Source organism: Leptinotarsa decemlineata, unplaced genomic scaffold, assembly GCF_025532065.1.
Source record: "Leptinotarsa decemlineata unplaced genomic scaffold, Ldec_3_MD MMD2_tig00026328_RagTag_RagTag, whole genome shotgun sequence".
NCBI classification, from domain to species: Eukaryota; Metazoa; Arthropoda; class Insecta; order Coleoptera; family Chrysomelidae; genus Leptinotarsa; species Leptinotarsa decemlineata.
The window spans coordinates 27107980-27134731 of NW_027412688.1; the positions used below are offsets into that span (position 1 = coordinate 27107980).

General features: G+C 35.4%; 1 protein-coding gene and 1 long non-coding RNA gene across 6 annotated transcripts in view; both read right to left on the reverse strand.

Annotated features, from left to right (window-relative positions):
* Window positions 1-26752, reverse strand: part of GABA-B-R1 (gamma-aminobutyric acid type B receptor subunit 1) — a 418797-nt gene that overhangs the window by 59465 nt on the left and 332580 nt on the right. For all 5 annotated transcript variants that reach the window (XM_023161124.2, XM_074182810.1, XM_074182811.1 and 2 more), the window contains 3 exons: window positions 26003-26287; window positions 9613-9740; window positions 58-199 (listed from right to left, as the gene is read on the reverse strand). In XM_023161124.2, coding sequence (XP_023016892.2) covers window positions 58-199; window positions 9613-9740; window positions 26003-26287 — 555 coding nt within the window. The remainder of the gene's footprint in view (window positions 1-57; window positions 200-9612; window positions 9741-26002; window positions 26288-26752) is intronic.
* On the reverse strand, window positions 19006-19910 carry LOC141485659 (uncharacterized). The gene is made up of 2 exons (XR_012467336.1): window positions 19497-19910; window positions 19006-19431 (listed from the first exon to the last, which is right to left on the reverse strand). It is a non-coding gene; the product is annotated as an uncharacterized lncRNA (long non-coding RNA).

Genomic DNA, 26752 nt, shown 5'->3' on the forward strand with positions numbered 1-26752 from the left:
TGATGCAATTATCAGAATCACCCTTGAGAATAAAAATGTAATGACTTTAAAACTCACCGCTCCACACTTCCCTATCGAACCATGTGAGGTTATCAGCCTGTGTGTCGTAATATCCCAGCACGGCGTAACTTCCGTTAATGACTTGTTCAATCTGGGTTAATGCTATTCGATCACCTTGAGAGCTGAAAGCCACAAAACCCTGAAACCAAAGAAAATTATATTGAAAAAACCAACGATTTTTTCATAATTTGTATAGGTCAGTACTAGTGACAAAAACTTTCGGAATATAAATCAAGTCATGATCTCCAGAACGATTCCAGTTCAAAAAAATACCTTGCGACAAAATTTGTTCGACTCCCACGTGGTATAAAGAGTTCGTGATATTTTTTTCGTTAGCTCAATACTTCAGGAGCAAGGTAGGAAAACGAAATGTTTTTAAATATCTCAAGATTATTGCGGAATATAGAAAAATATTCCTTAATGTTTTTCTGGGTATATAATAGTAATTGTGGTGAATTCGAATACTACCTGCTACTGGTGAGCATTATACAAAGAACTGAATGTTATTTTCAACATGTTGTCAACATAAGATAAGATAAGATGATTTTTTTTTTATTACATACATTACATATTTTGATGATCTTATACCATCATCAAAATATGTAATTACCTGAATACATTCATCTTTTTTTGAATTGAAGGGGTTATATTTTTAGGAGTGATTAATTTTTTTTTTTGGGAAAGAAAGTTTTTGGCTTTCTACTACTCCATCTGATACAAAAACAAAGGGATGAGAGAATCTTCCAAAGAAAGGAAGGAAGTAATCAATTTGAAACTCTATACATGAATGTGTAGATCATGTATAGAGTTTCAACATGATTATTTCCTTCCTTTCTTTGGAAGATTCTCACATCTCTTTTTTTTATCAGATGGAGTAGTAGAAAGCCAAAAGCTTTCTTTCCCAAAAAAAAAAAAAAATAATCACTCCTAAAAATATAACCCCTTCAATTCAAAAAAAGATGAATGTATTCAGGTAATTACATATTTTGATGATGGTATAAGAATGAATGAAAAATAAACAATTTTGACGGCTGACCTACCTAAGCAGAGCTTCAATTGTAGTATCAACCTATAAACAACTTAAACGTTGATTATATATATATATACACACATATAAATGCATATACACAAGTATACAAATGCTTACATACACACATATATACACATATACATACATAAACACATACATATAAATGAGTTATCATTGTTGCATGATGAAGCAAACACTCACACTGATACAAATAGTTGGAAGGAAGGAAAACTGGTGGAAAGAGAGAGTAATATTCGAAGAGGAGGTGACGTTGGATTGTTCTACTAATTCAAGATATTACCCACAATAAGATGTAGTTTATATTCATAGCCTAGAGAGAACTTCAATTATGAATCCAGTTCATAGACAGATTTCAGTGTATCATAGTTTTGATTCACATGTTCTTTCAGCTTTAACTCGAATTTGTATTTATTGGAGAATGCTCTAATGCCTGAAGGAACTAGGTTTATTAGTGCAAATTAATCTACAACGAGGGACATTCGTTTTTTTATGAAGTTTAGCTCGGGTTTCATAATTCTGATTTATATTGGGGGTGGGGTTATTATGTATCCATAATATGCAGTGATAAGTGTATAATTTTATCGCATCAAATAAGTCTGATTCTTTATATAGTGCTACAGTGGAGTATCTTTTATTACGATTGAAAATGATTTTCAGGATAGTATTTTGCATCACCTCTAGATTATGTAACAGGCTTTTGCTGACGCCACTCCATATTATAATGCAATATCTCAGAACTGATTCTGTGAGTGAGATATAACATTGTTAGTAGCTTTTTATTATTGAGATTTCTGAGTTGATAGAATTTATAAGATAATTTACTGAGTCTTTTAACGGTCTGGTCTACATGTTCGTCCCATTGTAGATATTAGTCTACATATACACCAAGATATTTCATGTTGCTTACCTTATCAATTGTAGAACATGTGCATATCATTGGGGTTTGGCAAATAGGTTTGTGTATAGTGAGCTTATTTTTGGAAGGTTTATCTTCATTTGTGGGGGTAAATGTTACTCAGTTTTAGCGATGTTTACGCTCGAAAGACTTGTGTTTAACCAAGAGAAAACAGATGTGAGTCCCCTTTCAGCTCTTTCAAAGACGTCGTCCCACGTATCGCCTAGAAATGACAGAGCTGTATCGTCTGCATGAGATTCAATGATGCCTTGGATGTTTTCAAGTTTGTAAATGTCATTGATGTATATTAAGAACAAAATTGGGTGTTGTACTGTCCCCTGTGAGACGCCCATGGTTATAGGTAGTGGATCACTATAAATATTGTTGATTTTGAAAATTTGCCAGATGAGTAATTTTCAAAAAGCTTACTCTTACTCTAATGAATTCTAAACGGCTTAGTAAAATATGATGATTGACAGTGTCGAAGACTTTCACCAAATCCAAAAAGACTGCAATTTTTGCCAATATTGAAATTGTTCCATATACTATGAACCAATTGAAAGACAGCTTTTTCTGTTGACATATGTTCTCTGAATCCAAACTGGCATTCATTTAAGAGATTATTCTTGTCTAGGTAATGAACAAGTCTATTTTTCAAGTATTTTTCGAAAACTTAAGCAAAATTATTTGTCATAGTTATTGGCCTATAATTTGTGGCAAATTTCTTGATGCCAGATTTGAATATTGGGATGGCAAAAGAGTGTTTAAAAGCAATAGGTACATATCCTTGTATGAAGCATTGGTTAATAATATGGCACAATGGAGTCAGAAAAAAGCGATTATATTATTTAATAAATTGAACTGATATACCATCAGGGTCCACTGAGCTGCTGTTTTTCAGAGTGGATATACTTTTCACAACCTCGTTTTCTGTAACTGGATTCAGGAAAATAGAGTCTGAAATATTAGAATCTCTTTCTGGTAAAGTGTCGTGTTTATCAATTTGTTCTGCCATTTGTTGCCCAATATTTGCAAAAAAATTGTTGAAGTGATTTGATTTGTTTTTATTATCGAAGATTTTTTGACCATTATCATCTATAATGTTATATTAGTCTTGACATATCGAATTGCTGTTGGTCATTTCAATTATATTTTGCCAAATTTTCCTATAATTTTTTTGAGAATCGTGAATTTTATTCATATAATAATAATATTTTTGAGTTTTGATGAGATTGTTGAGGTAGTTTCTGTATGCCTTATATTCCATTTGTAATTCTTCTGAGTATTTTTTATTCAATCTTTTTTTAAGGTGATCCCTGTATCTAATGGAGTTCAAAAACCCCACAGTCATCCAGGGTTTCATTTTTTTGGAGTTTCTTTTATTAGCTATGACATTTTTAGATACCTATGTTAATATATTCAGTGATCTTATCACTGAACAATGTGTAAGCAAGTTCTGGTTGATTTAGGTTGAGAATATCATTCCAATTTTCTTTTTCAAGGCATGATTTCAGTTTATTGTGATTTATATAAGTGTTCGTATATTCAGCGTTGGTGTTGTAGTTGTTTGTAGTGTCAGGGAAACAGACCTCATTTTTATTGAAATCATAATAGTATAGTGATCAGTTAGATTAGTTCTGTAAATGTACGATTTAAATTTGATCATTGACAAATGCTACCAAAAGTAAAGGTCCCTTCCACAATCTAGAAAATAAACAAAACTTTATCAATAGAGAATCTGCTGGAGTGTAATAGAGGGCAAACTGAATAGTTCACTCCAAAAAGTTACTGCGTAATAAAAACCACTGTAGAGCCAGTCCAATTAGTCACTAACTTGTCGTGTGGAAACGAAGAAACACTTTTACCGAATCATCGGCCACTAATGAATGCTAAATTGAAATATTTGATTTTTTCAATTTGTAGACAGAATTCATAAATACAACAATTTACTGACAATTTACTGACCAATTGGACTTCTCAGTGGTTTATATTACGCAGTTATTTTTCGGACTGAACTTTTCAGTTTGCCTTTCCTTACACTTCAGCAGACTATACTGATTTAGTTTAATTTTTCAGATTCTGAAAGGTTATATACCCAAAAGCAGTAAAATCAACCCTAGTTTCGAAAAATATCTATCCTTGTTTGATCTTGGTATTTATATGTCAAAAATTACCGATTCTAACTCTCACTGGAGAGGTTTATTTTTTTACTGTGATTTCACAAATTGGTACTTCAAATTTTTTCAGTATTTTCGAACCACATGAACATATTCAGTTCTCGAAATACAAAATAGGTTTATTGAACAAAATTTGACAAGTGATAGGTGTTCTTCCAACTTTCATTATTTTTGGCCTATAATTTTTGTCAATCGTAAAACACTTTTGGTCGCATTTCGTCATTAAGTGAAACTACTTTCATTGAATTCACATGACTTCCAAGGTGGAAGTAAGGCATTTTTATCATCACTTACAATTTATCCATACTGTCACAATTCAAATGAATTACAAACAGTTCACTTCGCTACCTTCGCCAAATTATATATTTTAAATTTTCGTTCATTCGCCAAGATACACATATACGATTTTTCCGCCAATTCATAATCTTTACGATTTTCCACATTCAGTCTTTTCAAATTTGAGTCTCGGTGTGGGGATCTCGTAAATGGTGAGAGATGAGAAGGTCGATCGAATTGTTAAGTTGCACGTTTCACAGTACTTCAGTATTTTGGCGGTCTAAGCAATGAAGCGTCATCGCCGAGAACGCGACCAGAAAGCGGGCAGACGCGTGAGGGCAGGCCTCGTTGACGGTTGTGTTAATTTTGCGATTTTCTTTATAGGTAATATAATTCGATTCTCGAAGCTATTCATTTCCTAGTGCAGTTGGCATATTTTTTCAGTTACTGTATTTTTAAAGTAAAAATGTAAATTACTAGCTGTTCCACGCTCTTGCACGCTGTTGCAGGTAGCATAGCGTAAGTAGGCACCAAGAAAGGGAATCAGGAATTTCCAACCCCAAAGGGAAAAAATAGGGGTTCAAGGATTGTATTGAATTAGTAAGTTTTGGAGATGGAAATTTGAAGTTCTGGGTTCATAAAAAAATATTGTAACTAATTGTTTGAAACAAAACTATCACAAAACTCAAAGTGACGAAACAAATTCTACGTGGGCGAAGCTGCGGACAACGGTTAGTACTTTATATGTCATCCTTTTTTCATAAGTGATAAACGACAGCCTGATTGAGGTTCACTTTCAATTAGCGAGAGCTCTATATTGAATGATAACATGCTCTCAGTACATCGAAAAGAGATAGCTACGCAGTATTTTGGGATTGTAATGATATTCAAATTCATAGAATGACACCTGTTTTGTTTAGGTGCACACTCGAAGCTAACCTAGAATCACTCTTATGTGCTCTAATCCGGTTTTTCAATAGTCTTGATGTTTGAACAATGTACGTTTCATCTCAATGTACACAATGTGTACAAGAATTCGAATGTACGTCTTCAGATCAACATATAATTGGAGTTTTATCTTCAAATCTAGATGATTTTGAGTTCATTATGAGAATAGTTTCATTTATAATCTCAATGTGATAAAATTACCGAAATACCTGAACAAGTCTTCGTTTGAGATATAGCCATAGGAACACAAATATTGTTTTCAAAATGGAAAAATAAATTCCACATATGCCAGTCATTTGATCTCAGAGGGATATGAGTTCAACTATGAATACAAACCCCTCCATTTCCAGAAGATATGTTTGAAACTTAACCTGTTCGAGAGTATGGAGATGAACAAATTCAAAAACTCTCTACATCTCATGAACGATCAAACTGAATTGAATAATTCGTCATTATTGAATCTGTTCATTTGAAGGTAAAAATAGTTAGGTATATTTCCAGATATACTTTTGAAAAATTTATTGATATTTTAAATGAATTCATACCTGACCTTTTCAGGTAGATTCATTATTCAGGTAGATGAGTAGGTACTAGGTTAGAGTATAAAATGGTTGTAATTTAGAAGTAACTATTGTATAGCGGAACACGTGTCGTGGTTTTTGTAAAACCCTTTTATAGTGAAAATCATTCAATAAACTGTAATGATTATTTTTTTTTCACCAATTCAATTATTCAGGAATATAACATCTTATGATCAATATTTGATTCAACTTATGGCATTCTTTTATCAACAAAGCTTTTATCGAAACAAAGGATTATCAATAACACATTATTCATCACGTGGAAAACTCGGTGGTTTTCCATCTGCTTGGTTTTTTGCTTATTTGGTTTTCTTCTCTATCAATATATTTCATATTTGAAAATTATAGTGTCCTCAACGAGAGTCACCTATGAAAGCATGCTTCAATTCATGGAGTTGTGATTTCAGTAACAAGGTAATACGTTTTCCTCTCTTTGAAGTTAGTCGGTGACATTCGGATCCTATTGATGCCAATGAACTAGTCGTCAACTATTCATTCATGAGATTCATCTGCTCCAATGGAGAGTGAAACGGCATTTGGCATATCAAAGCATCCGTCCTGATAACTTTCAACGTGTAGGTAAAGCGTTTAGTTAAATATTTGCGCGAACGTTCAGTCAAACCGAGGTATAATATATGTATAATAAATAACTATTTTTTCATTTTCCAACGAATTTGGTATGTTCCTGAACATGCTTTGAGTGATTCTGCAATTATCTGCAATTAAAACGGGATCTTTTCATTTCCTGATGAAAATTTTACAATTTTGCAATTGTTTCCAAAAGGTGAAGAGATAATGAATATTGAAGAGCTTTCGGCACATCATTCACAATAGGAGCGTGTCAAATTGAAATTTTAGATCTGTAGTTCATGGCCATCGTTGAAGAAGCATTTCTGTTTTTGAATAAAAGGTGAAACTGAAGCTGTGACATACAATGAATTGGAAACAAATAATTGGTGATAATATTGTGAGCTATCAGGAATATATTTTCAAGTACTGGTTACTTCCAATCACGATGAGAGAGTCCAAGTTCAGCTCAGGACCCTGGAGAGTATAAAGCATTACAGGTGATATAGTAGATCCCTTGTAGGTTGTAGGAATGGAATGGAAAAACTTTGCAATTCACAGTTCAATTATAGTAATTGATTTGATAATAAATTATCTACCATGTGAACATTCGTTTAGCAAAAACAAAAATGTTCATGTCACAACTTGAAAATTCTCAAACTTCTGCGAACTTGGAAAACTAATAATAATAATAATGATAATGTTTATTTCCAAAGAAAAAAGTTACAATTATATCAATAACAAATTGCTTAATTAAATTCAAATGTACTAAGTTAAATAACATCATTCAATACTCTACAAAAATTGCATTTTGAAATAAACAAACGAACCACTAAGGCTAAGAAGCCAGCGCGTGGTTATGGTACGTTATATTTTGTAACACAATTTAGTGTAATTGTTTGAAAATAATTTCTATATTTGAAAAAACTATTGTAATAATGATATTCTATACTACATAAACAAAATAATTAAATGATCATAACATGAATAATTTTTTAAAAGTTGCGCGCCAATGTGTATGAGAACCATTTATTGTGACAATGTCATTTTTGTATAGTTTTTCTATCTTTCAATGAATATTACCGCAGGGAATTCGGGTCTACCACATTATGTATTTTTTTCTCTCTATTTCGTTAAGGTACTGCTTTGTTTTTTTTTTTTGAATAAAACAATTGATGTTAAGTCTTTGATGTTCTTAGGGATATTGTTAAATATTCTGGTGCTCAGATGAGTATATCCTCTCTGACCAATAGTTTTGGATGAGTACTCAGTGCGCATCATGTTTTCTTTTTTTGCCCTTGTATCATAATTGTGGTCAATATTTCTCAAACGACTTTTATTTTTATATTGATCTACCGCTACACGTAGAAAGTAGATTTGTCTGAGGTCCAGTATTCTACTTTCCGAATATAGTAGGGTCGATGAATACGTTTGACATTTATTAAAACAAATCTTTAGGAACTTTTTCTGTAAAATATCTAGATGATTCAAATAACTGCTGGCGACACCACCTCAAACCAGGATTCCATACGACAATCTAGACTCTATTAATGCATGGTACAGGATTTTCATTTGGTGGGTATTCAATATATCTTTAAAGTATATAAATTTAGAAATGATACTCCTCAGTGTACCTACAGTTTTTTTTATGTGAACATCCCATCTGATGTGTCTATCAATGTAAACACCTAAATATTTAACAAATTCTTAGGACTTTAATTGAATAATATCATCAGCATTTTTTCTTTCAAGATAATTGAAATTTGGGATGTGGTATGAGTAACAAGCGAAAGGTAGGAACGAAGTTTTTTCAAAGTTCAGTGTTAATTTTTTTGATTGAAACAATCTATAATTTTACTCATATCAATTTCGACTTTCTTTTTCAGATTTTCCCAGGATGCATCTTCATAGAATATTGCCGTGTCATCTGCAAAACTAATGATATCTCCGTTGATCTGTGAGGTGAGTATATTATTCATGTAGATAATAAAGAGTACCGGTCCCAATACTGTGCCTTGCGGCACCCCATATTGTACTATTCTTTCTTCACTTAGTGTATTGTCGATTATCACCTGCTGCTTTCTGTTGTCCAGATAGCTTCCAAATAACTTCTGTACATTTCCTCTGAATCCTAGGTCTTGCGAATCCTTCGAAAGCTGTTTATGGTCAATGTTTCCCAATTGTTTTGAATTTGCATCATATGGATGAAGTGAAGGCGATGATACCTCTCTTCACGAAGACTTGAAGTCGACAGAACATTCATTGCATTGCAAATACAAATTTTGGCATCGATAGTCGAACGAAATTTGTTTATGTCTTTTACTGCACTATACAACAAATCCAAAATAGTGGGCACTAAATTCTCAGAAATGACTGACGTTTTTGCCTCAATCTGCAGAGGGGTACGGAAATTTTACAAAACAGATGGGGAAGAATGATGATGAAATATATAGAATCACAACCTTGACAACAATGTTTTCATTTTATTGCAATAATATTTCCGAGAATTCAATCCTTACTATTTTGGAAATTCAGTATAGTGCAGTGAAAGATATAAAACAAATTTCGTGGAATTGTACTTCAGTTGAACCATCCCATTGATGAAGTCCTTGTAAAGGAAGAGGAAAAGATGTCATCACCTTGACTTTCTTAGGCATGTCCTTTGAGTATGTTCGAGTCCAATGATGCAATCGTGATTCTTCCTAACACCACTGACGAAATATATGGTTGGTTGAAACAGCCCTTTTGATGTTGGTAATTTTTTGAGTGCTGATTTTATTCAAACGCATTGTTTCCTTTCTTTCTCAACAAAAGATCTTTATTATGGTCACAAATATAAATGTTCTTCGACTGTATGTAACTTTACGAAAAATTATTGAAATATTCAGGAGATGGACACAAATAGTTTAATTTGTATCGAAGTTTTGTAAACATACCGTTGAATATCTTGAATATAAGTGAAGAATAAACTGACACCAGAATGAAAACTAAGAAACGGTTCGGTTCCCCCTCCAGAAAAAATCTTATATTTCAAAAATATACATCTCATTAACTTACCGATACTCCTAAGAACTGCGTAGAGTTTATTGCTGAATAGATGTCGTCTGCAATCTCTTTGTTGTTGTAATTAAAGTCTTTCAAACTCTTTCCAAACTTATGAAGTCTGTCCATTGTTTTGTTGAAAGCTGAAACAATGGGAAATAATGTAAACTGGGTTTTTGTGTTCTCTCTCACTGTCAAAGTGAAAGCAAGAAGTGTAAACAGCACTGGTTAAAAATATCCAATTAAAAATTCAATTAAAAGTGTTTTAGAAAGTATAACTAGTGGCAATCATGTCGCAGTGATGGATACAGACTCTCGTCCCAGTTTGTCTAATCATTTTTGGGCAGTGACTCGAGTTACACTGTAGACGACGATTTCAACGATTTACTCTGTCAGGTTTTTACTGAGGCGTTATTTGTTTTTGATTCACAATCTTAACGAATATACCAGTTTTGATTTTATGAAATTGAAATTCGATGAAAACAGTCACTCAATCAATTTTCTCTGCGATATATAATCAGAAAACTTTCCGGGATTCGGATTCCTGAATTGAAACTTGGCTGGAGTCTTTTTTCAATTCATTCTCTCATTTTACATACAGTGTGAACCAATGGAAACGATACTGAAGCTGTTCTGATGTCAGGGCCCTTGAAAACAGAGATAACGAAAAGGTTGATAAGTGTACCAGGCACAGATAATCGACTTCATATATAGGTGCAAAACTAGAGCCCAAAAATGACGGACAGACAGCCCTGTATCGACCCGATATAAGTCTAATCAGTGGTTCTAGACCATGAATACATTGATAGACTCAACTATTCTCAGAGCCAGAAAAGTGAGGGCAATGAGATATTACATCACAAAGACGCCATCTATAGGACCCTGAGGTGATATTTCGCAAAAGTAGGCTTCAATATTGACTTCCCAACAAGATTTGTTGTCTATTTTTCAGACATTCATGGTACAACACCATCAGTGTTGGGTTGAATTACGAATGTAATGCAGTGTATTGCAAGTAGAAGCAATGATATCTAACGTCTATGGAATCAACAGAAGACTACATCCACGAATATTACAATAAACGAGTCACTTCAAGGTAATTCATTGCAAAAATGAGATGGGTTTTGTCTTCCATTGAAACTTCCACTACAAAGCTACTAGATGCAACCAGAGCCCAAAGATTAGGAATTCGTGGAGTCTCATCAGTAGTGTTGGGTTGAACCACGAATGTATTGCTGAATCCAACTGTTCTTGAAAGACCTACCGAAATAAGTAGAAGCAATGAAATCTGTCCTCAAGAAAAGGTCGTCAGTGGAATCAACAGTAGACTCAATCCACGAATATTACAATAAACGAGTCACTTCAATACAATTCGTTGCAAAACCGAGATTCGTTTTCTGTCTTTCACTAAAACTTCCACTGCAAAGCTACTAGATGCAACCAGAGCCCAAAGATTAGGAATTCGTGGGGTCTCATCAGTAGTGACGGGTTGAACCACGAATGTATTGCTGAATCCAACTGTTCTTGAAAGACCTACCGGAATAAGTAGAAGCAATGAAATCTGTCCTCAAGAAAAGGTCGTCAGTGGAATCAACAGTAGAGTCAATCCACGAATATTACAATAAACGAGTCACTTCAATAAAATTCGTTGCAGAACCGAGATTTGTTTTCTGTCTTTCACTAAAACTTCCACTGCAAAGCTACTAGATGCAACCAGAGCCCAAAGATCAGGAATTCGTGGGTTCTCATCAGTAGTGTTGGGTTGAACCACGAATGTATTGCTGAATCCAACTGTTCTTGAAAGACCTACCGAAATAAGTAAAAGCAATGAAATCTGTCCTCAAGAAAAGGTCGTCAGTGGAATCAACAGTAGACTCAATCCACGAATATTACAATAAACGAGTCACTTCAATACAATTCGTTGCAGAACCGAGATTCGTTTTCTGTCTTTCACTAAAACTTCCACTGCAAAGCTACTAGATGCAACCAGAGCCCAAAGATCAGGAATTCGTGGGTTCTCATCAGTAGTGTTGGGTTGAACCACGAATGTATTGCTGAATCCAACTGTTCTTGAAAGACCTACCGAAATAAGTAAAAGCAATGAAATCTGTCCTCAAGAAAAGGTCGTCAGTGGAATCAACAGTAGACTCAATCCACGAATATTACAATAAACGAGTCACTTCAATACAATTCGTTGCAGAACCGAGATTCGTTTTCTGTCTTTCACTAAAACTTCCACTGCAAAGCTACTAGATGCAACCAGAGCCCAAAGATCAGGAATTCGTGGGTTCTCATCAGTAGTGTTGGGTTGAACCACGAATGTATTGCTGAATCCAACTGTTCTTGAAAGACCTACCGAAATAAGTAAAAGCAATGAAATCTGTCCTCAAGAAAAGGTCGTCAGTGGAATCAACAGTAGACTCAATCCACGAATATTACAATAAACGAGTCACTTCAATACAATTCGTTGCAGAACCGAGATTCGTTTTCTGTCTTTCACTAAAACTTCCACTCCAAAGCTACTAGATGCAACCAGAGCCCAAAGATTAGGAATTCGTGGGGTCTCATCAGTAGTGTTGGATTGAACCACGAATGTATTGCTGAATCCAACTGTTCTTAAAAGACCTACCGGAATAAGTAGAAGCAATGAAATCTGTCCTCAAGAAAAGGTCGTCAGTGGAATCAACAGTAGACTCAATCCACGAATATTACAATAAACGAGTCACTTCAATACAATTCGTTGAAGAACCGAGATTCGTTTCCTGTCTTTCACCAAAACTTCCACTGCAAAGCTACTAGATGAAACCAGAGCCGAGAGATTAGGAATTCGTGGGGTCTCATTAGTGGTGTTGGGTTGAACTACGAATACATATCCGAACTTAGTTGTCTGTGGAATAGAAGCGTAAGTGAAGGCGATGACATCTCTCTTCATGAAGACACTATCTATCAAATCAACATAGAAGTAAAATCACTTATAATAAAACCAAAAAAGGTGTTTCTAGGCAGCGTGTTGCAATACCAAGCTTTGACATCAATTGATGAACGAGACTTATTCTATGCCTTCCGCTACAACTTACACTGCAACAAACAATTGAAAAAACAGTCCAGAAAAACTTTCGTGTTACATCACTAGAGAGCGCTATTCCTATCCGCAATGGGTCTATGGGTCTCGACAATGGTGCTAGGATGAACTACGAATGCATTGCTGCACTCAACCGTCATCAAAGTACTAGCTTGAGTAAGTAAAGTTTATCCAGTTTGGTGAGAATATACAAGACCAACCATTCCCTAGAATGAAAATTGAATTAACTATTCTAAGCAAGAGAGGAACGACTTATTTTTCGACATCAATACATTCCAATTTGGAATTGGGTTCATCATATTCAAGATTAAAATAAAATATTGAAGAGAAGGTTACAGGCTACTTTATAGAAACTATAAACAAAGCGAAAGCAGTTATTTCATCAATAGGTGAAGCTTTGAGCTAGGGTAAAATCTCACAAACACTTCAACACCTATCTTTTGGGAAATCTTCCACACTGTGAACTAATTGCAGTTTCTTCCAGTCCACAATGAGTTCCCAAAAGTTGATGGGACAGCTGACAGGTTGGCTGGAGACACCTCAACATTATTACTTCCAGATAGAACAACCCAGTAAGTATAAAATTCTCTTAGTTTATGATTGAAAAACCACCGTCCTTATGTAAACAAGAAAAAAATCAGAAGATTCAAACCACAGATGCTCAACGAAGTAAAGATTCCATTTGCCAAAGATGTCAAATACCTGGGGGTTGTGTTCGATCATAGGCCTGCGAGGAATCTACATTCCAAAAACAGTCTATGAGGCTGGGATGATCCTGGGAATCTGCGGAAGGATATATGGGAAAAACTGGGGGTTGAACCCAAAAGTGACACTATGGCTATATGTGAAGGTAATGGGGTGATGAGATTAGGCTAGTGAGTAGCATTCAAAGATTGGCAGGTCTGAGTATCACGTAAGCCATGAGAATGACTTCAACTGCAGCTCTTGGTGTTCAAATTGGCCTTCCACCACTACATATCTATAATTGAAGAGGAGCTCGAATAGTGACACACAGGCTGATGCAGGTATCCACACAGGAAAAAAACTGAACCTGTCAAACGAATTGAAGGCAGTTCCAATACTTGAAATGTCCTGTATTGCCCAATTCCTATAAAAGTTTCAAAATCAGCACAACAAGCAAAGAGGAATAGAAAAACGGCCGGCCGGTTGGAGCAGAGAAAACTTGTTTTACGGACGGTTCAAAATCCAAGAAAAAGTAGGAGTCAGAGCGAGGTCAAGATTCACACTCAGCTTTGGACGGAACGCAACAGTGTTTCAGGCAGAAGTTGCCACTATCGCACTCTGTGTAGGGAAATTGTTCAGGAAGAAAGTTCAAAACAAAACCATCGCCATTACCAAATTTTTTCACCGCTGTAGCAAATCCGGCACGGTTTTACTATTATTATTATATATACGTATCCCACTGAAACATCTACGATTTTTTTATAGCTGGGTCACACATAAATAATACGTCATTTACTGTCTATCAAGCCTTGGTAACCCTTTCGCTATTTCCGTGTTTGGTTTATTCAAATAAAATTTGGCAGCTACTGTCACCAGATGCGAATTTCTCCACATCAAATTTTGGATGTCAGACAAGTCCGAAAGAGGCTTGAATTCCGCCTCCTGCACTAGGAGGAGGTCTTCAGTTGCAGAGAGAAAAGATCTTGAAAAAAAAAATTCGCAGACACTTCCTTCCACGAGGTTACTATGGTAGATTTTGAAATAAAAGCCTGCTTAAAACCTTCAGAAGAAACTATATTCAATAATAAATAAAAATATTAAAAAAAAATTAAAAATAATAACCATAAATAAATCTCAAAAAAAAAATCAAACTCAATATTCGTGCCTTCGCCGGAAATTATTACTATAATATACGAGAGTGACGAAATACTCTAACTTGGCCGATGATTTCTGACCGCTAAATATCTATAATGCAATTATTAGGTCCACTCTGTATACAAATTTATTATAGCTAACTCCTTCCCAAAATCATAGAATGGTAAGTACACAACATGTATAATTAACTCACCGCTGCCTTTTTCCAGCTCGTCCCCTATTTTAAAACTTTTGCACTACACTGCTCGATTTTCGCTTCAGAATAAAAGACTACGCAAAATCACGCTTACTGCCTGTTGTCAAGAATAAAAAATTAGATTCCACCTAGGAAAACTATCTCCCAAAACAAAATATACCGCCCTTGATAGACCGTCAAGAGAACCCTTCAAACTCCCAAGTTTTCGAACCTCCTCAAAATTAACGCAGACCTACTTCATAAAACAAAGACTTTCGCACCACTCCCAGACCGCTACCTTAAGCGAAGAGCTCCCAGAACCGTCTCTCTTTCTTCCTTTCAAAAAGCCAGCAAAATCAAATCACGAGTCTCTCGCCCCTAGCGTTTCTCAAACCGTTATTTCTTCATCGTTGCCCCCGTACGACGTAAATCCTTAAAAACATCTTTCGATGAGTTCTCAAAACGTTCAATTCATGGGAAATGTATATGCCTTATCGAGTTACGTGATAATTATCTCTGACTGGGCATCTTCTCAAGCCGATGAATAGTGTTTATCTTAACACTCTCGGTCCCTTGGCCATAATTTAACGTTTTATGAGAGACAGTTACGGCGTTTAAAAATAATCTGAATTGAAGAAATCTGTCTCTTTCCGAATTTAGAATTTATATTACCATACATAGCTTTCGCTAGGTATTACACCGCTTGAAGGGCGTACTCGTTCAGGTAGGTTCCTAGAATTGGGTTACTCTAGCCTGGATACTTGGCCACCAAGGACACAAGGGCAATCAGGAGGCCGATGTTCCAGCCCGTGATGGTGCATCTAAAACCATGTGTGCTGGCGAAGACAAGCACAAAGGCATCTTTCAATTTTTGAATGTTGCTAAATTGGTGAAGCAAGCTTCTAGGAATGAGGCAGGCGAAAAAGTTCATTTGGAAACCCTCGCCTAAATTCACGAAATATCTGCTAACGGGGCATTGTCGGCTCATGAAACATATGAGCATAATGGGCTTGGCGGAAAAACTTCATGCAGGTTCTGACAGGAGAAAGAAGAAACCGCACTATAGGTGCTATGTGAATGTGAAACAATAGCAAGGCTAAGGCTTGGAAGAAGTGATACTCAGAAACCAGAATGAAGGAGCCAATATCAAGGCTTCAGAGTCGTATTACTGTCGTATTACAGCTAGATAAAAAGCTTTGATAACCAGAGATGTTCAAAGGTCGCAGTGAAACAGGCCGCATTTCAACTTCCCTGTAAATTTAGTCAACTGTTGCAGGACGACAGTTGACATTCGAATCAATACTATTGTTGATGATGTAATGATGGTCATATTGAAAAATTTCAGAATAAAAACTTTCGCCTCAAGATATCCTAAAAACTCCGTACTACCAAAAACAAAAAAATTTGGTAATAACGACATTTATGGTGATGCAACTCAGATATTTGCAAATATTACCTGAGTGGAAAAAATCATTACTGTATACAGAAGACAAAAGAATAACGTTTGAATTTAATGAGTTCATCTCAGAAACAGTAATAGAAAAAGATACTGAAACACTTGATGAAAAAATACTGAAAATGTTTCCGAATGAAGTTTTATCATTTCACAGAAACTAAAAAAGTCATCGTTGGCTTCTGGAGAAAATTACAACAACATTGCAGTTTCAGGAGGATATGAAGAAGAATGTCAACGACACTTTCAATTTCGAAAAATGATCATCTGGAAGTACTGATGATGGAGAATGAATGTAAATAGAGGGAAATGACAAAAGATCGTAGGATGTAAAATCGAATGGTACTGTTGGTTGACACAGGGCTCGACCAGTTCACACTCGAAGTTTCTATGTTTTTCACATTTCGTGCGTTCCCGCTCATTTGTAATGTAATGTGAATAAGCTAGTATATTTATTCTGAAAAACAAATTATTTTTCATAACAGTGAATTACCCCCTGTGCTAAAACATAATATATCATGAACTGAACTGTTACGTCGTGAATATTTGAGGTTTTAATTTCCTAGAGTTCAAACAGCGATGAAATTAATCCCGTGTAAACATTCATTATAACATGGTGAATGGGAGTATTACACCAGCTTCTGGATACCGCAAGTACTATGATAAAACAATATCCTGCATTATGAGGAAATGATATCGTTTGAACGCATTCAACTTGTGAACTAAATTGTTTGTACACGGTATACACAGAGAAACTGAGCGTATGACTAGATAGTATACCACATTCTAGGAAAAAAATAAATAAATAAAACGAGATAGACTCAGGTGAAAAATTACCGAGACACTGAAAAGTTTCAGGTTTTGAACAAAAATTACTGTCAGTGGTTCATTTTACTGTGATTTGTGGTGTTCCACAAATAAGTGGAGTAGGGTCCCAGCTGTTCACAATTTATGTTAATAGCCACAGCAATTTTGAACACACACAATTCATGTGACGGTTTGAAGCAAATGGATGAACCTGTTGACAGGTGGTTTGGCCTAAATGAGTTTACACTAATTGCGAAGTAACCAACAAACCATTTGAAAGTTGTGCAGAAGGGTTACCTGATAGGGGACCTCTGAACATGAAACTCGATTAAAAAAACCTTGGAGCAGAATAAATTAAATAACACGGTATAGTAGTTGAATTGGTGGTTTACGATTTGTTTATCTGAAATACTCTTTAGAGGTTGAACATGTCAGATGTTTCCAGATGTTTCAAATGGGAAAATGTGAAAAATTGTGAGCTTGTAACTGAATATTATTCAAAAATAGATTTGATAAATCAATCAAACCGTGAAAAACCTCATTTCACGAACAAGTTAGGTATATAGGAAAGCTACCATCAATATTCTTGTATTGAGTTTCCTGTCGATTTCATAGATGGCGTAGGGAGAGATGACATTGCCGTTCACAATGATGAAGCAGTTACTCAGTGCACTAAAATTGTTCATACTTCTACCTGAAGGTATGCGTGTTGAAGAAAGAGATATTCGAATCCAGAATTTGAAATGATATTTGTAAGAAAAGCTTATTGGCATTCTAGTTCTTCATCTTCATAGGAAAAATGTGGAACACGTTCGGAAATAAGACACGAAAGCAATTGAGTTTTGAATTAACCCTTTACAAAGATATATGGTTCATGCATAGAAGTTACTTTAATATCAAAAATGAAAGAGAAAGCCCTTCCGAAACGATGTGCCAAGTAATTGTAGCTGCTTCATGTGGATGTCAATTATTTTCTAGGAACACTAGAATTCTGACTGAAACAACAGATGTGCTCCTCGTTCCTATTGATGTGTATTGTGAACGAATTGAATATTTATATATTCTATGAAGTTTTGTGACAATAATCAGCACCTACTTCTAAGAAACCATAGTGCAATAAGCTTTCAGCAGTACCATGAAGTGAATACATATACAATATTGAAACATAATTGATGATATTGGAATTTAGTAAGTAGGTAGGTCAGTGCTAGAAACCGCACGTTTCAATGTAAGACCTCGGTAATCCTCAGCTCGCACAATTAGTAAATAAGTAGGTAGGTCAGTGCTAGAAACCGCACGTTTCAATGTAAGACCTCGGTAATCCTCAGCTCGCACAATTTTCTACTCCTGAGGGTTGCCGTTTATGGAAGGGCGACAGCTAGTTGATTCGTTTTATTACATTTAATCGTTATGCTTGAACAATCCTATTTTTGAATATATTTTTCACTTTACCACTCCAATAAATCTGATTGAACAATGTATATCACCAATGAAAACGTATGAAAATAAAAAAAAATTGAAAATACCATTGGTGCCGTTGTACAATCAATGGTAGTGAAAAATAATGAAAACTGTTTTCATAAAAGTTCATTTTTAGGTATCATCTGGATTTTGTTCATCAGCTTGAACTAAACTCATGAAGATGTTGCCAAGGCTTGAATAACAATAGTTATGGGTACACGTTCTATTTCAATATCAACGAAAGCAATAAAGAACATGCCCAGACAAGGGTAATATTTCCTGTTTCATTTTAGATTCAAATAGAAAATTCAATTCAAATAAATTTTCACATCTAGAAGGCTTAGTAATTCTCCAAACAGATAAATGTTTTCGAACTGGATATAATAATGTCAGGTCAGACAATTTCGCTTTTTACTTCGATAAGTTTGTTGGGGTTTAGAATGGACATCAATATGTCTTGGCACAATCATGTCGCTGGAATTGTGTAACCTTCGTTGTCGTAGATTGAAACGGGTTACTTTGTTACTTAGGAACTAAATTATGGGCTGCCGGAACTCAGCGGAGAGGGATGGTGGGTAAATATAAGTCCACTTGGAGGATAAGTGTATTGTTTCTTCAAACACGCCAAGCTTGTGGTGATTACAGGCTTATGGCCCAGAAGTATACTTTTGGGTTCACAGATATAAAAGTAAGCAACTTATGATTAAACTTAAGGTGTGGTAAATACTTGGTTCCTTCTAGAATTTGCAATTTGTGCCGCAATGTTGATTCGAGGTCGTGCGGGAGGGTGTAATACATAACAGGAAGACCTTACATGCATGGGATATGGGAGAATAGTCTCCAGCAGCACGATCCAACCCCTGTACGCAGTCCACTCAGGCAATGATCTTTTCCATGCAGATAACTTGCTTCTCAGAAGACCGTAATCAGAGATATAAGGGGTGTGGTGGTCTAGCCTTGCGAGAGATATACCAGGATATAGTTCACAATATCGACTTGAGGTGGTAATAAAAAGGCCTAAAATGAGATTAATGTTTAGAAGGATATACCCTTTAGGGTATTTTCGGGAAGTGGGTTCTTACCGTAGTTGTTGTGTGGCCTGAAGATTGGAATTTGACAAGAGAACGGGTACTTAATAAAAATCCCCAATACTGTGGGCGAGTTATTCCTTTAGATAACCCAAATATAGTTATTCCCGTATTGAATATTTTGGTTTCTTCAAATCCACAAAGTGATGAGCTCAAAATTCTTGCTCCAGAGAAGATAACCAAACTCAACTCTCATTACCAGAGAAAAAACCCTTTTCTTTTTCCTTTCCTTTTTTTCCCTATCAACGTTATTCAAGGTCGAATTATTCTGATTGTCTTTAGGCACAAAAAACTGAACTGAATTGTTTTGAATGTTATACAGGGTGGATGCTGTGCATAAATATATGATTTCAATACATTACTTTTCTGTTATCTTATAAATCCGCTCATGCATTTTGGGAACCGTAACAATTGCGAAGGCTGCTTCTCAAAAGCTTGAGACGCTGTTCTGAACCAGAAAACTGTACACACCTCAGCAACTTTTGATGCCTCATAAAGCTTAGATTAGACTTTCTTGAGAGTGTTATTCTCATGTATGGAGCCCCGCCCCCAAACATACACCGAAGCTGGTGGATTCCATCCAGAAAAGACCCATCCATCTGATTGGAGACGCGAAAATCACTTGCAACCTTGATAATGTGGAACATCAAATGAAAGCTGGAGATTTGTCTTTCTTCTGTAGATACTTTCACGGGGAGTGTTCAAGTGAGCGGTACATATCAGAAATACGCGACGGACTGTGGCTGCTCATCGTTTTGAGGTTCAACTCAGTACACCTCGAACTTCACTGTTTAGAAACTCTTTCCTTTGGAGAAATGCGTTTATGTAAAATAAGCTTTCTAAGAACGTTTTTCCAAATGGATTTATTATCCAGCGATTTAAATTCAATGTGAATCGCTACTTTCGCACAGGCACCGTTCTTTGCACCTTGAACCTTGAAAAAAAAATCTCAAAAAACTCTTGAATACGATTTTTCATATTTTTCTGAAAAATTAAGAATAACCCACTCCTAAATCAATTCATAATTTTTTATTCTCTCTCCATCATTTTTTCAGATTTGATGTGCGTTGTCTTGATGAGGTTTTCATATAAAGTGTAATTTCGTGTCGAACCAAAAAGAAAGAAGTTTCTATTTGTAGAGAACGATTTGAAAGTATATGTTAAGGTAATGTTCATATGGACGATCAATACCAAGCAATTATGATTGAAACAAAACGTTTTTATGTATGCCTGTGTGTATGTATGTATGTATGTGATCTCAGAAACTACTACTTTTTGAGGACAAAACACAAGCACTACAGGAAAATCCTTAAGGCGCTCTTAAAGCGGTGCCTGTGCCAAAGTAATGATTCATATTGGACTTGAATCGCTGGAGATGAAATCCATTTTGGAAAAACGTTTTCAGAAAGTTCATTCCACATAAACGCCGTTCTCCAAATTAAAGAGTTCTTAAACACCGAAGTTCAGGGTCGAGTTGAACCTCATAACGACGAGCAGCCACAGTCCGTCGCGTATTTCTGATATGCACCGCTCTTGGTGGAATCAAATGTGCCAAATCACTTGAACACTTTCTGTGAAAATATATATAGAAGACAGATAAATCTCCAACCTTTCTTCGATGTTCCTGACTATCAAGGTTGTAAGTGATGTTCTCGTCTCCAATCAGGCGGATGCCTCTTTTCTGGATGAAATCCAGCAGCATCAGGGTACCTTCGGCTGCGGAGCTCCATGCATGAAAACATTACTCCAAAGAAGGTCTCAGCTGAGCTTTAAAAAGCATCAAAATTTGCTGAGGTATGTACAGTTCTCTGGTTCGAAACAGTGTTCCAAGCTTAGCATAGCATGGAAGTTTGGCCACACTCGGTCAAAAGCGTTAGAAATATCAAGCGCAACAGCTCTAGACTCTCCACTAGGAAGCCACTATAGAATGAATAATACGTTAAACTTTCATACGAATTCATGTTTTCTTCCATGAAATGATCATGAATTTCATTCATTATCGTTAACAATGAAGTTAGTTAGTGTGTGCCTTAATCAATGTGGTACATAAATGTAGGTTTTCAAGGATGGTCCGCTGAGAGTTTTTTCAAGATCGACGTTTCGCTACCTTTTCAGATGACATTATCAATATATATCACTGCTCCTATTTCTTGAAGAACTTGTTGTGTCTTGCATAAATGACAGTGGGATTTTTTAATTCTTTAGGTGGTTGGGATACTTCTTAGATATATTCTGATGAGATTTTGTTCATTACTGAGTGATGTCTTTTATCACTCTTGTTTATTTTCCAACTTTGAGGAATATTTGCTGAGTCATCTGTTTTGTTAATCAACGCTTGTTTCTTTTATTATAATGGCTTCTCTTATTTGATAGATGATGTATCAATGTTGGAAGGTGATGTTAGAAGAGTACAGTAGTTGAACATTTTGTTTCCATGAAATATTTGTATTCCTGGGCCCTGGCAAATATTTTTTATTGTGGTGGCTTATAGTCATATATTGTTGATCACAATTTTAGCATTCAATGCTTATTTTTTTTTATTTTCGATAGATTTTTGTCTCTTGATCTAAGTAATAGCATTGATATTGATTGGTACTGGTAGTGATTGTATCTTATAAGATAGTCCGGATATTTTGCCGCCTCAATAGCCTTCCAATTTTTCAAATGCTTTTGATGAAACGCGAGTTACGGTTCTTGCCAGATTGGTCTTGCATTTACCTGCTGGACTTTTTTATTTTTTAGCATTTTTTTATTTTTCATTGTATCCTTCAATGGTACAGTTCCACTGTTCCACAGGTGGAAACAGCAGGCTATCTTTATGTTAACCACGGATCACGGTGATATTATGCAGCGTGTACAATGGTGGTGGTACAAAGGTGTTGAAATGGCTCATTTACACCTGAGAAATAATGTAATTTCAATCGAAGAGAGTTCAGCAAATGCAATTTAATGATTGATAGGAAGATTTCAATAAAAAGTTTTTGGAATCAGTATCTCCAAAACTGCCACTATTCAAATGATATTATATAAATCGATATTCCGGTGTACAACAGAACGACTTATCGGATTATCATTTGAGATACTCTGTATATGAGATATATCATAGCTGTTGACTTTACTCAGTTCCAAGTACGAGTTTTTTCTGTCGCATATTATTTTCTTGTCGACCCGGCCTCGTCTATATCGTCTTGACAGCCGGAGGCGTCAACCTAATCTTATATATTTCATAGATATAGTTTTCTGGCATCCTCTTTACTGGCCCAGACTGAGTTAATTGTTTTTGTTCGTGTTTTGTGTATGTTAGTTCATATCAAATTTGTTTAGTTTTACTTTTATGAGTCTTGATTTAGGAAATGTCTCGAGAAATTCATTTCTGTTGTCACTTTATTTTTTTAGCTTTGGCAACCTACCAAAGTTTTCATTCTCGAAGCGTAACATGAATTATACAGGGCTCTTCAAATTCAAGTCGGAGGGTCAGTTTTGGTATAGTCACTTTCCTTATTCAGGAAGGTACTCTTTGCTAATCAGTTGAGGCCAAAATTGGGAAATTATTTGGATAGAGAGCAGAATGGAAGTATACACCATAACACAAGATAATAAAAAAATTAATGTTCAATGCCATCTTCAGGAGAAAGATACATACATTTCAAGTTGAAATACTAGTCACGAATTGAAAAACAAGGGCACAACTTTCCGATATTTGGGTTATATATATGAAACATGACAAATTAGATGAAATTCGTTGAGAACAAAACATTGTATACGAAATCGGAATTCAATCTCAAATATTACCTTTGCAGGTAATACATAATGATTAATTGTCATCTGATTCGAAAAATATTTGTTCTATAACAATTGTTCATTGTTATTATATATAAAATATAAATTTATGTTATAGCAAACAACTTTTTCCAAGTAATGGCAAGTAATTTTTGCAACCTCTGTAGTTGATGTTGGTATTTTTTTAGTTGTAAGTATACGTCTACGGTAGATGTCACTCATCAAATTTGAACTATGTTTCGCAACATTATTTCTAACATGTTGTTCTTCAATATTCACAACGATGGATGACGATGGGACTCACCATTAACGTAGCGGTTATTACGTCAATGATAAGGCTCATCATCATCATCAAATTCGGTTCTGAATCATTTCATACACAGGTCTATTAGCCACACTAGATCCAAAGAACTAGACCAACTCTAATCCGCCCTTCGCCAAAACGACTATCCCGAATCCCAGCTTCAAAAGTTCATACAAATTTGACGAATTCATACCTCATATCCCATTCAGCCCTATGAACAGACGGATCATTTGAAAGCTTTTCTTCTTTCATTCATGGAGTCACTAATAAAGGGAGCCGAATTCTGGAGAGAGAACTGTATTCACAGCCGACAATCAAATTTCCACTTTCCTACGAACACTTAAGGACACGATAGCGAATGAATCACAGAACATACATAAAATACCATCTTCCACCTGTTTTAGGACTTACATCGGCGACACCAATAGAAGAGTCGCCAACAGTGCCTTTGAACATGAGCTTGCTGTACTTGCTTGCTTGATCACTGTTCAACCAGCATCGTGAAATGGGCCACACAATAATTTTCGAAAATAGCAAAATCATTGCCATCGAAAAAACTGTAGAGGTCAGGATAATCCGCGGAGCTATTGAAATTGAAAAACAACTGCATACCTAAATTTGATTATGTAATGCCAATTTTTCATTGGTATCACGCGCCAATACACTTTGACTTATACGCCTTCAACATAATTTTTAACGTTTGAAATTTCGACAATAGTTGACTTGGACATGTTTTTTCCCAATGATTCGAATTATCCACCGTTTTCACTACGTATTGGTGTTAATCAAACGTTTGAACTTTACAAGTTTTCGTATATCTCTCAGATAAAGCTCCGTCGGCTGTGCAACAGTACGCGATTAGTCATTGAAACACGTTGTCGTTCATATCATGAAACCCTATTATACATACAGATGTGCCAATTCATTTCAAACGTGTGCAATTTCCAATTAGATTGGCATTTGCGACAACTATCAATGAGTCCCAAGTCCAAACAATGTCCATTTGTGGCTTGGATTTGAGCACATCATGTTTTTCACAGAGGCAATTATTATAAGTGGTATGCGCTCGAGTGGACAAAACATCCAGTTTGTTTGTCTTACCTGAACATGGACTAACACACTATAACGTTGAGAGATTAATGTTATTTGTTCTGATATAAATAATTTATGTGACAATACAACTTTTGCCTGAAGGGACTTGACTGATGAGACGAAGGTAATATTTCGAAGTTTCAAAATGACTGAGATGTCAGTCGCATGGCTTTTGGAGTTATCTGATAGATTTAAACACCTTCAGCTTCTGATGCAGGTGTATACAGTTGCAGAGCTAATCTATTGATATTAACCTGCCTAGTATTTTATAAGATCGTTTTTTCAGCAGAAATATATCATTGTTGATAAAAAATTATCATTATTATGAAATTATATTCTATATTACCAAACCCTGAAACGATTATCCAAACATTATGCTTATTCTTTCGGGAAGTATGAAATTCGTTCAAAAGCAAAGAGCAATAAGAGATGGGTGAACTCCAATTAAATTCATATTGTTGCAGCTGAATAACAAACAAACTTCGTTCTCCGAGTAAATTACGAAAATCAAAACTTAATGAAATTCCTCGAAAAAACTTTTTTCATCCAAGAACAGAGGAAAATTACTGTTATAAAGTGAATTATCTGTTTCGTTTGAAGTTTACGTGGAAAATGTTCCGTCGGTTTGTTCAATTAGTCCGATACGAAACAATGCTGGAGTTGTGCCAACTAGTTAACAAACTCACTGAAGAATCATTCTCTAATAAACTTCGCATCTAATGGCCTTCAGTAATGGTGAACTTCAACGGAATGGAATGATCCAACTTCATTTGAGTTCCATACTTTTTTTAGAAAGGGTTTGACAAAATCTACTGTATGATAAAATTACTAACTCGTCGGTTTTCAGCATTGAAAGGGTTCATTTACCCTCATATAATGTTTATTTTGATATCAGAAATGTCATCGATGTCATTGTATGATGAGTTTGCTCAACTCTAATCTTGTTTTTAAAATTCACTTTTTATCTATCTCATATGCTACAGTCTTTGGCCATTCATTAATTTATCAATCAAGTTGACATCTGCATATAAATTAGAATTCGATTACTGAATCTCTTCCGGATGAAATAAGACTTTATTTCACTGTCTTCAAATAAAAATGAAATAAAATACGGTCTTCAGGAAAGACATTGATTCAGTTGATGTTTTGTTACCTCTTTTATTGTACTCAATAATGTTGAAATAGTGAACATGAGAATACATTGATTCAATGAGAGGCATGAAAGAACGGCTGCTGCCAAATTCTCCCTTTTGGTGCTTTTCTCATGTTCTGAGAGCTGAGTCTGTACTTCCTAATGAATATATCACTTCATTATTATCATTACCTAGTGCCACGCTCCAAACTGCATCATAAGCCAACGGCGCTTCCTGATAACCTTCTGGATACCTCTGATTTGCGATATCGTAGCCCTCACTTCTCAACACGTCATTCAGTTTCATTCTAAAATCCTCAGACGTCATTCCAGATATCGTCCGTTCGTTTAAGTTCTGGTTCCACATGAGGGCTTCTGTGGTGATATGCCCTTCAGCTGCTTGCCTCATTTGCTCCACCGTGCACTCGATTCCCTCCTTCTCAATGACTACTTCGAACCAATTGTCTTCATACCAACCTGTAAAGACAAATACATGAAAGACATAGATATACAGAGCATTCCAGTTAAAACCAGATTTTCAAGAATTTCAAGATTTCAAGATTTATTTATGGGTCATCATTTTTAAAGTTTTTACAGTTTATATGTAGAGTTTTATTACCCTCAGTGTGAGGATGGATGTAACTAAAGTTCTTGTGTTGCGCTTTCCATCTACCACTCAGGGTATTCAATTATATGCCATTAACTATCTCATATCTATATCTATATACACACATTTCGATTAATTAATTTACAGAATTGATGACCATTGGGAATGATGAAGAGCTTGCTGAACATCGTTTATGTTTAGCCGAATAAATCGAGAAGTTCGGTATTGAACATGTTGTGTTTTGATTGATTTTTTGAATTTATTGAGATTTGGGATTGTTTCTTATGTTAACTGGCAGAAGATTGAATAATATTGGACCGTGATAGAAAATACAT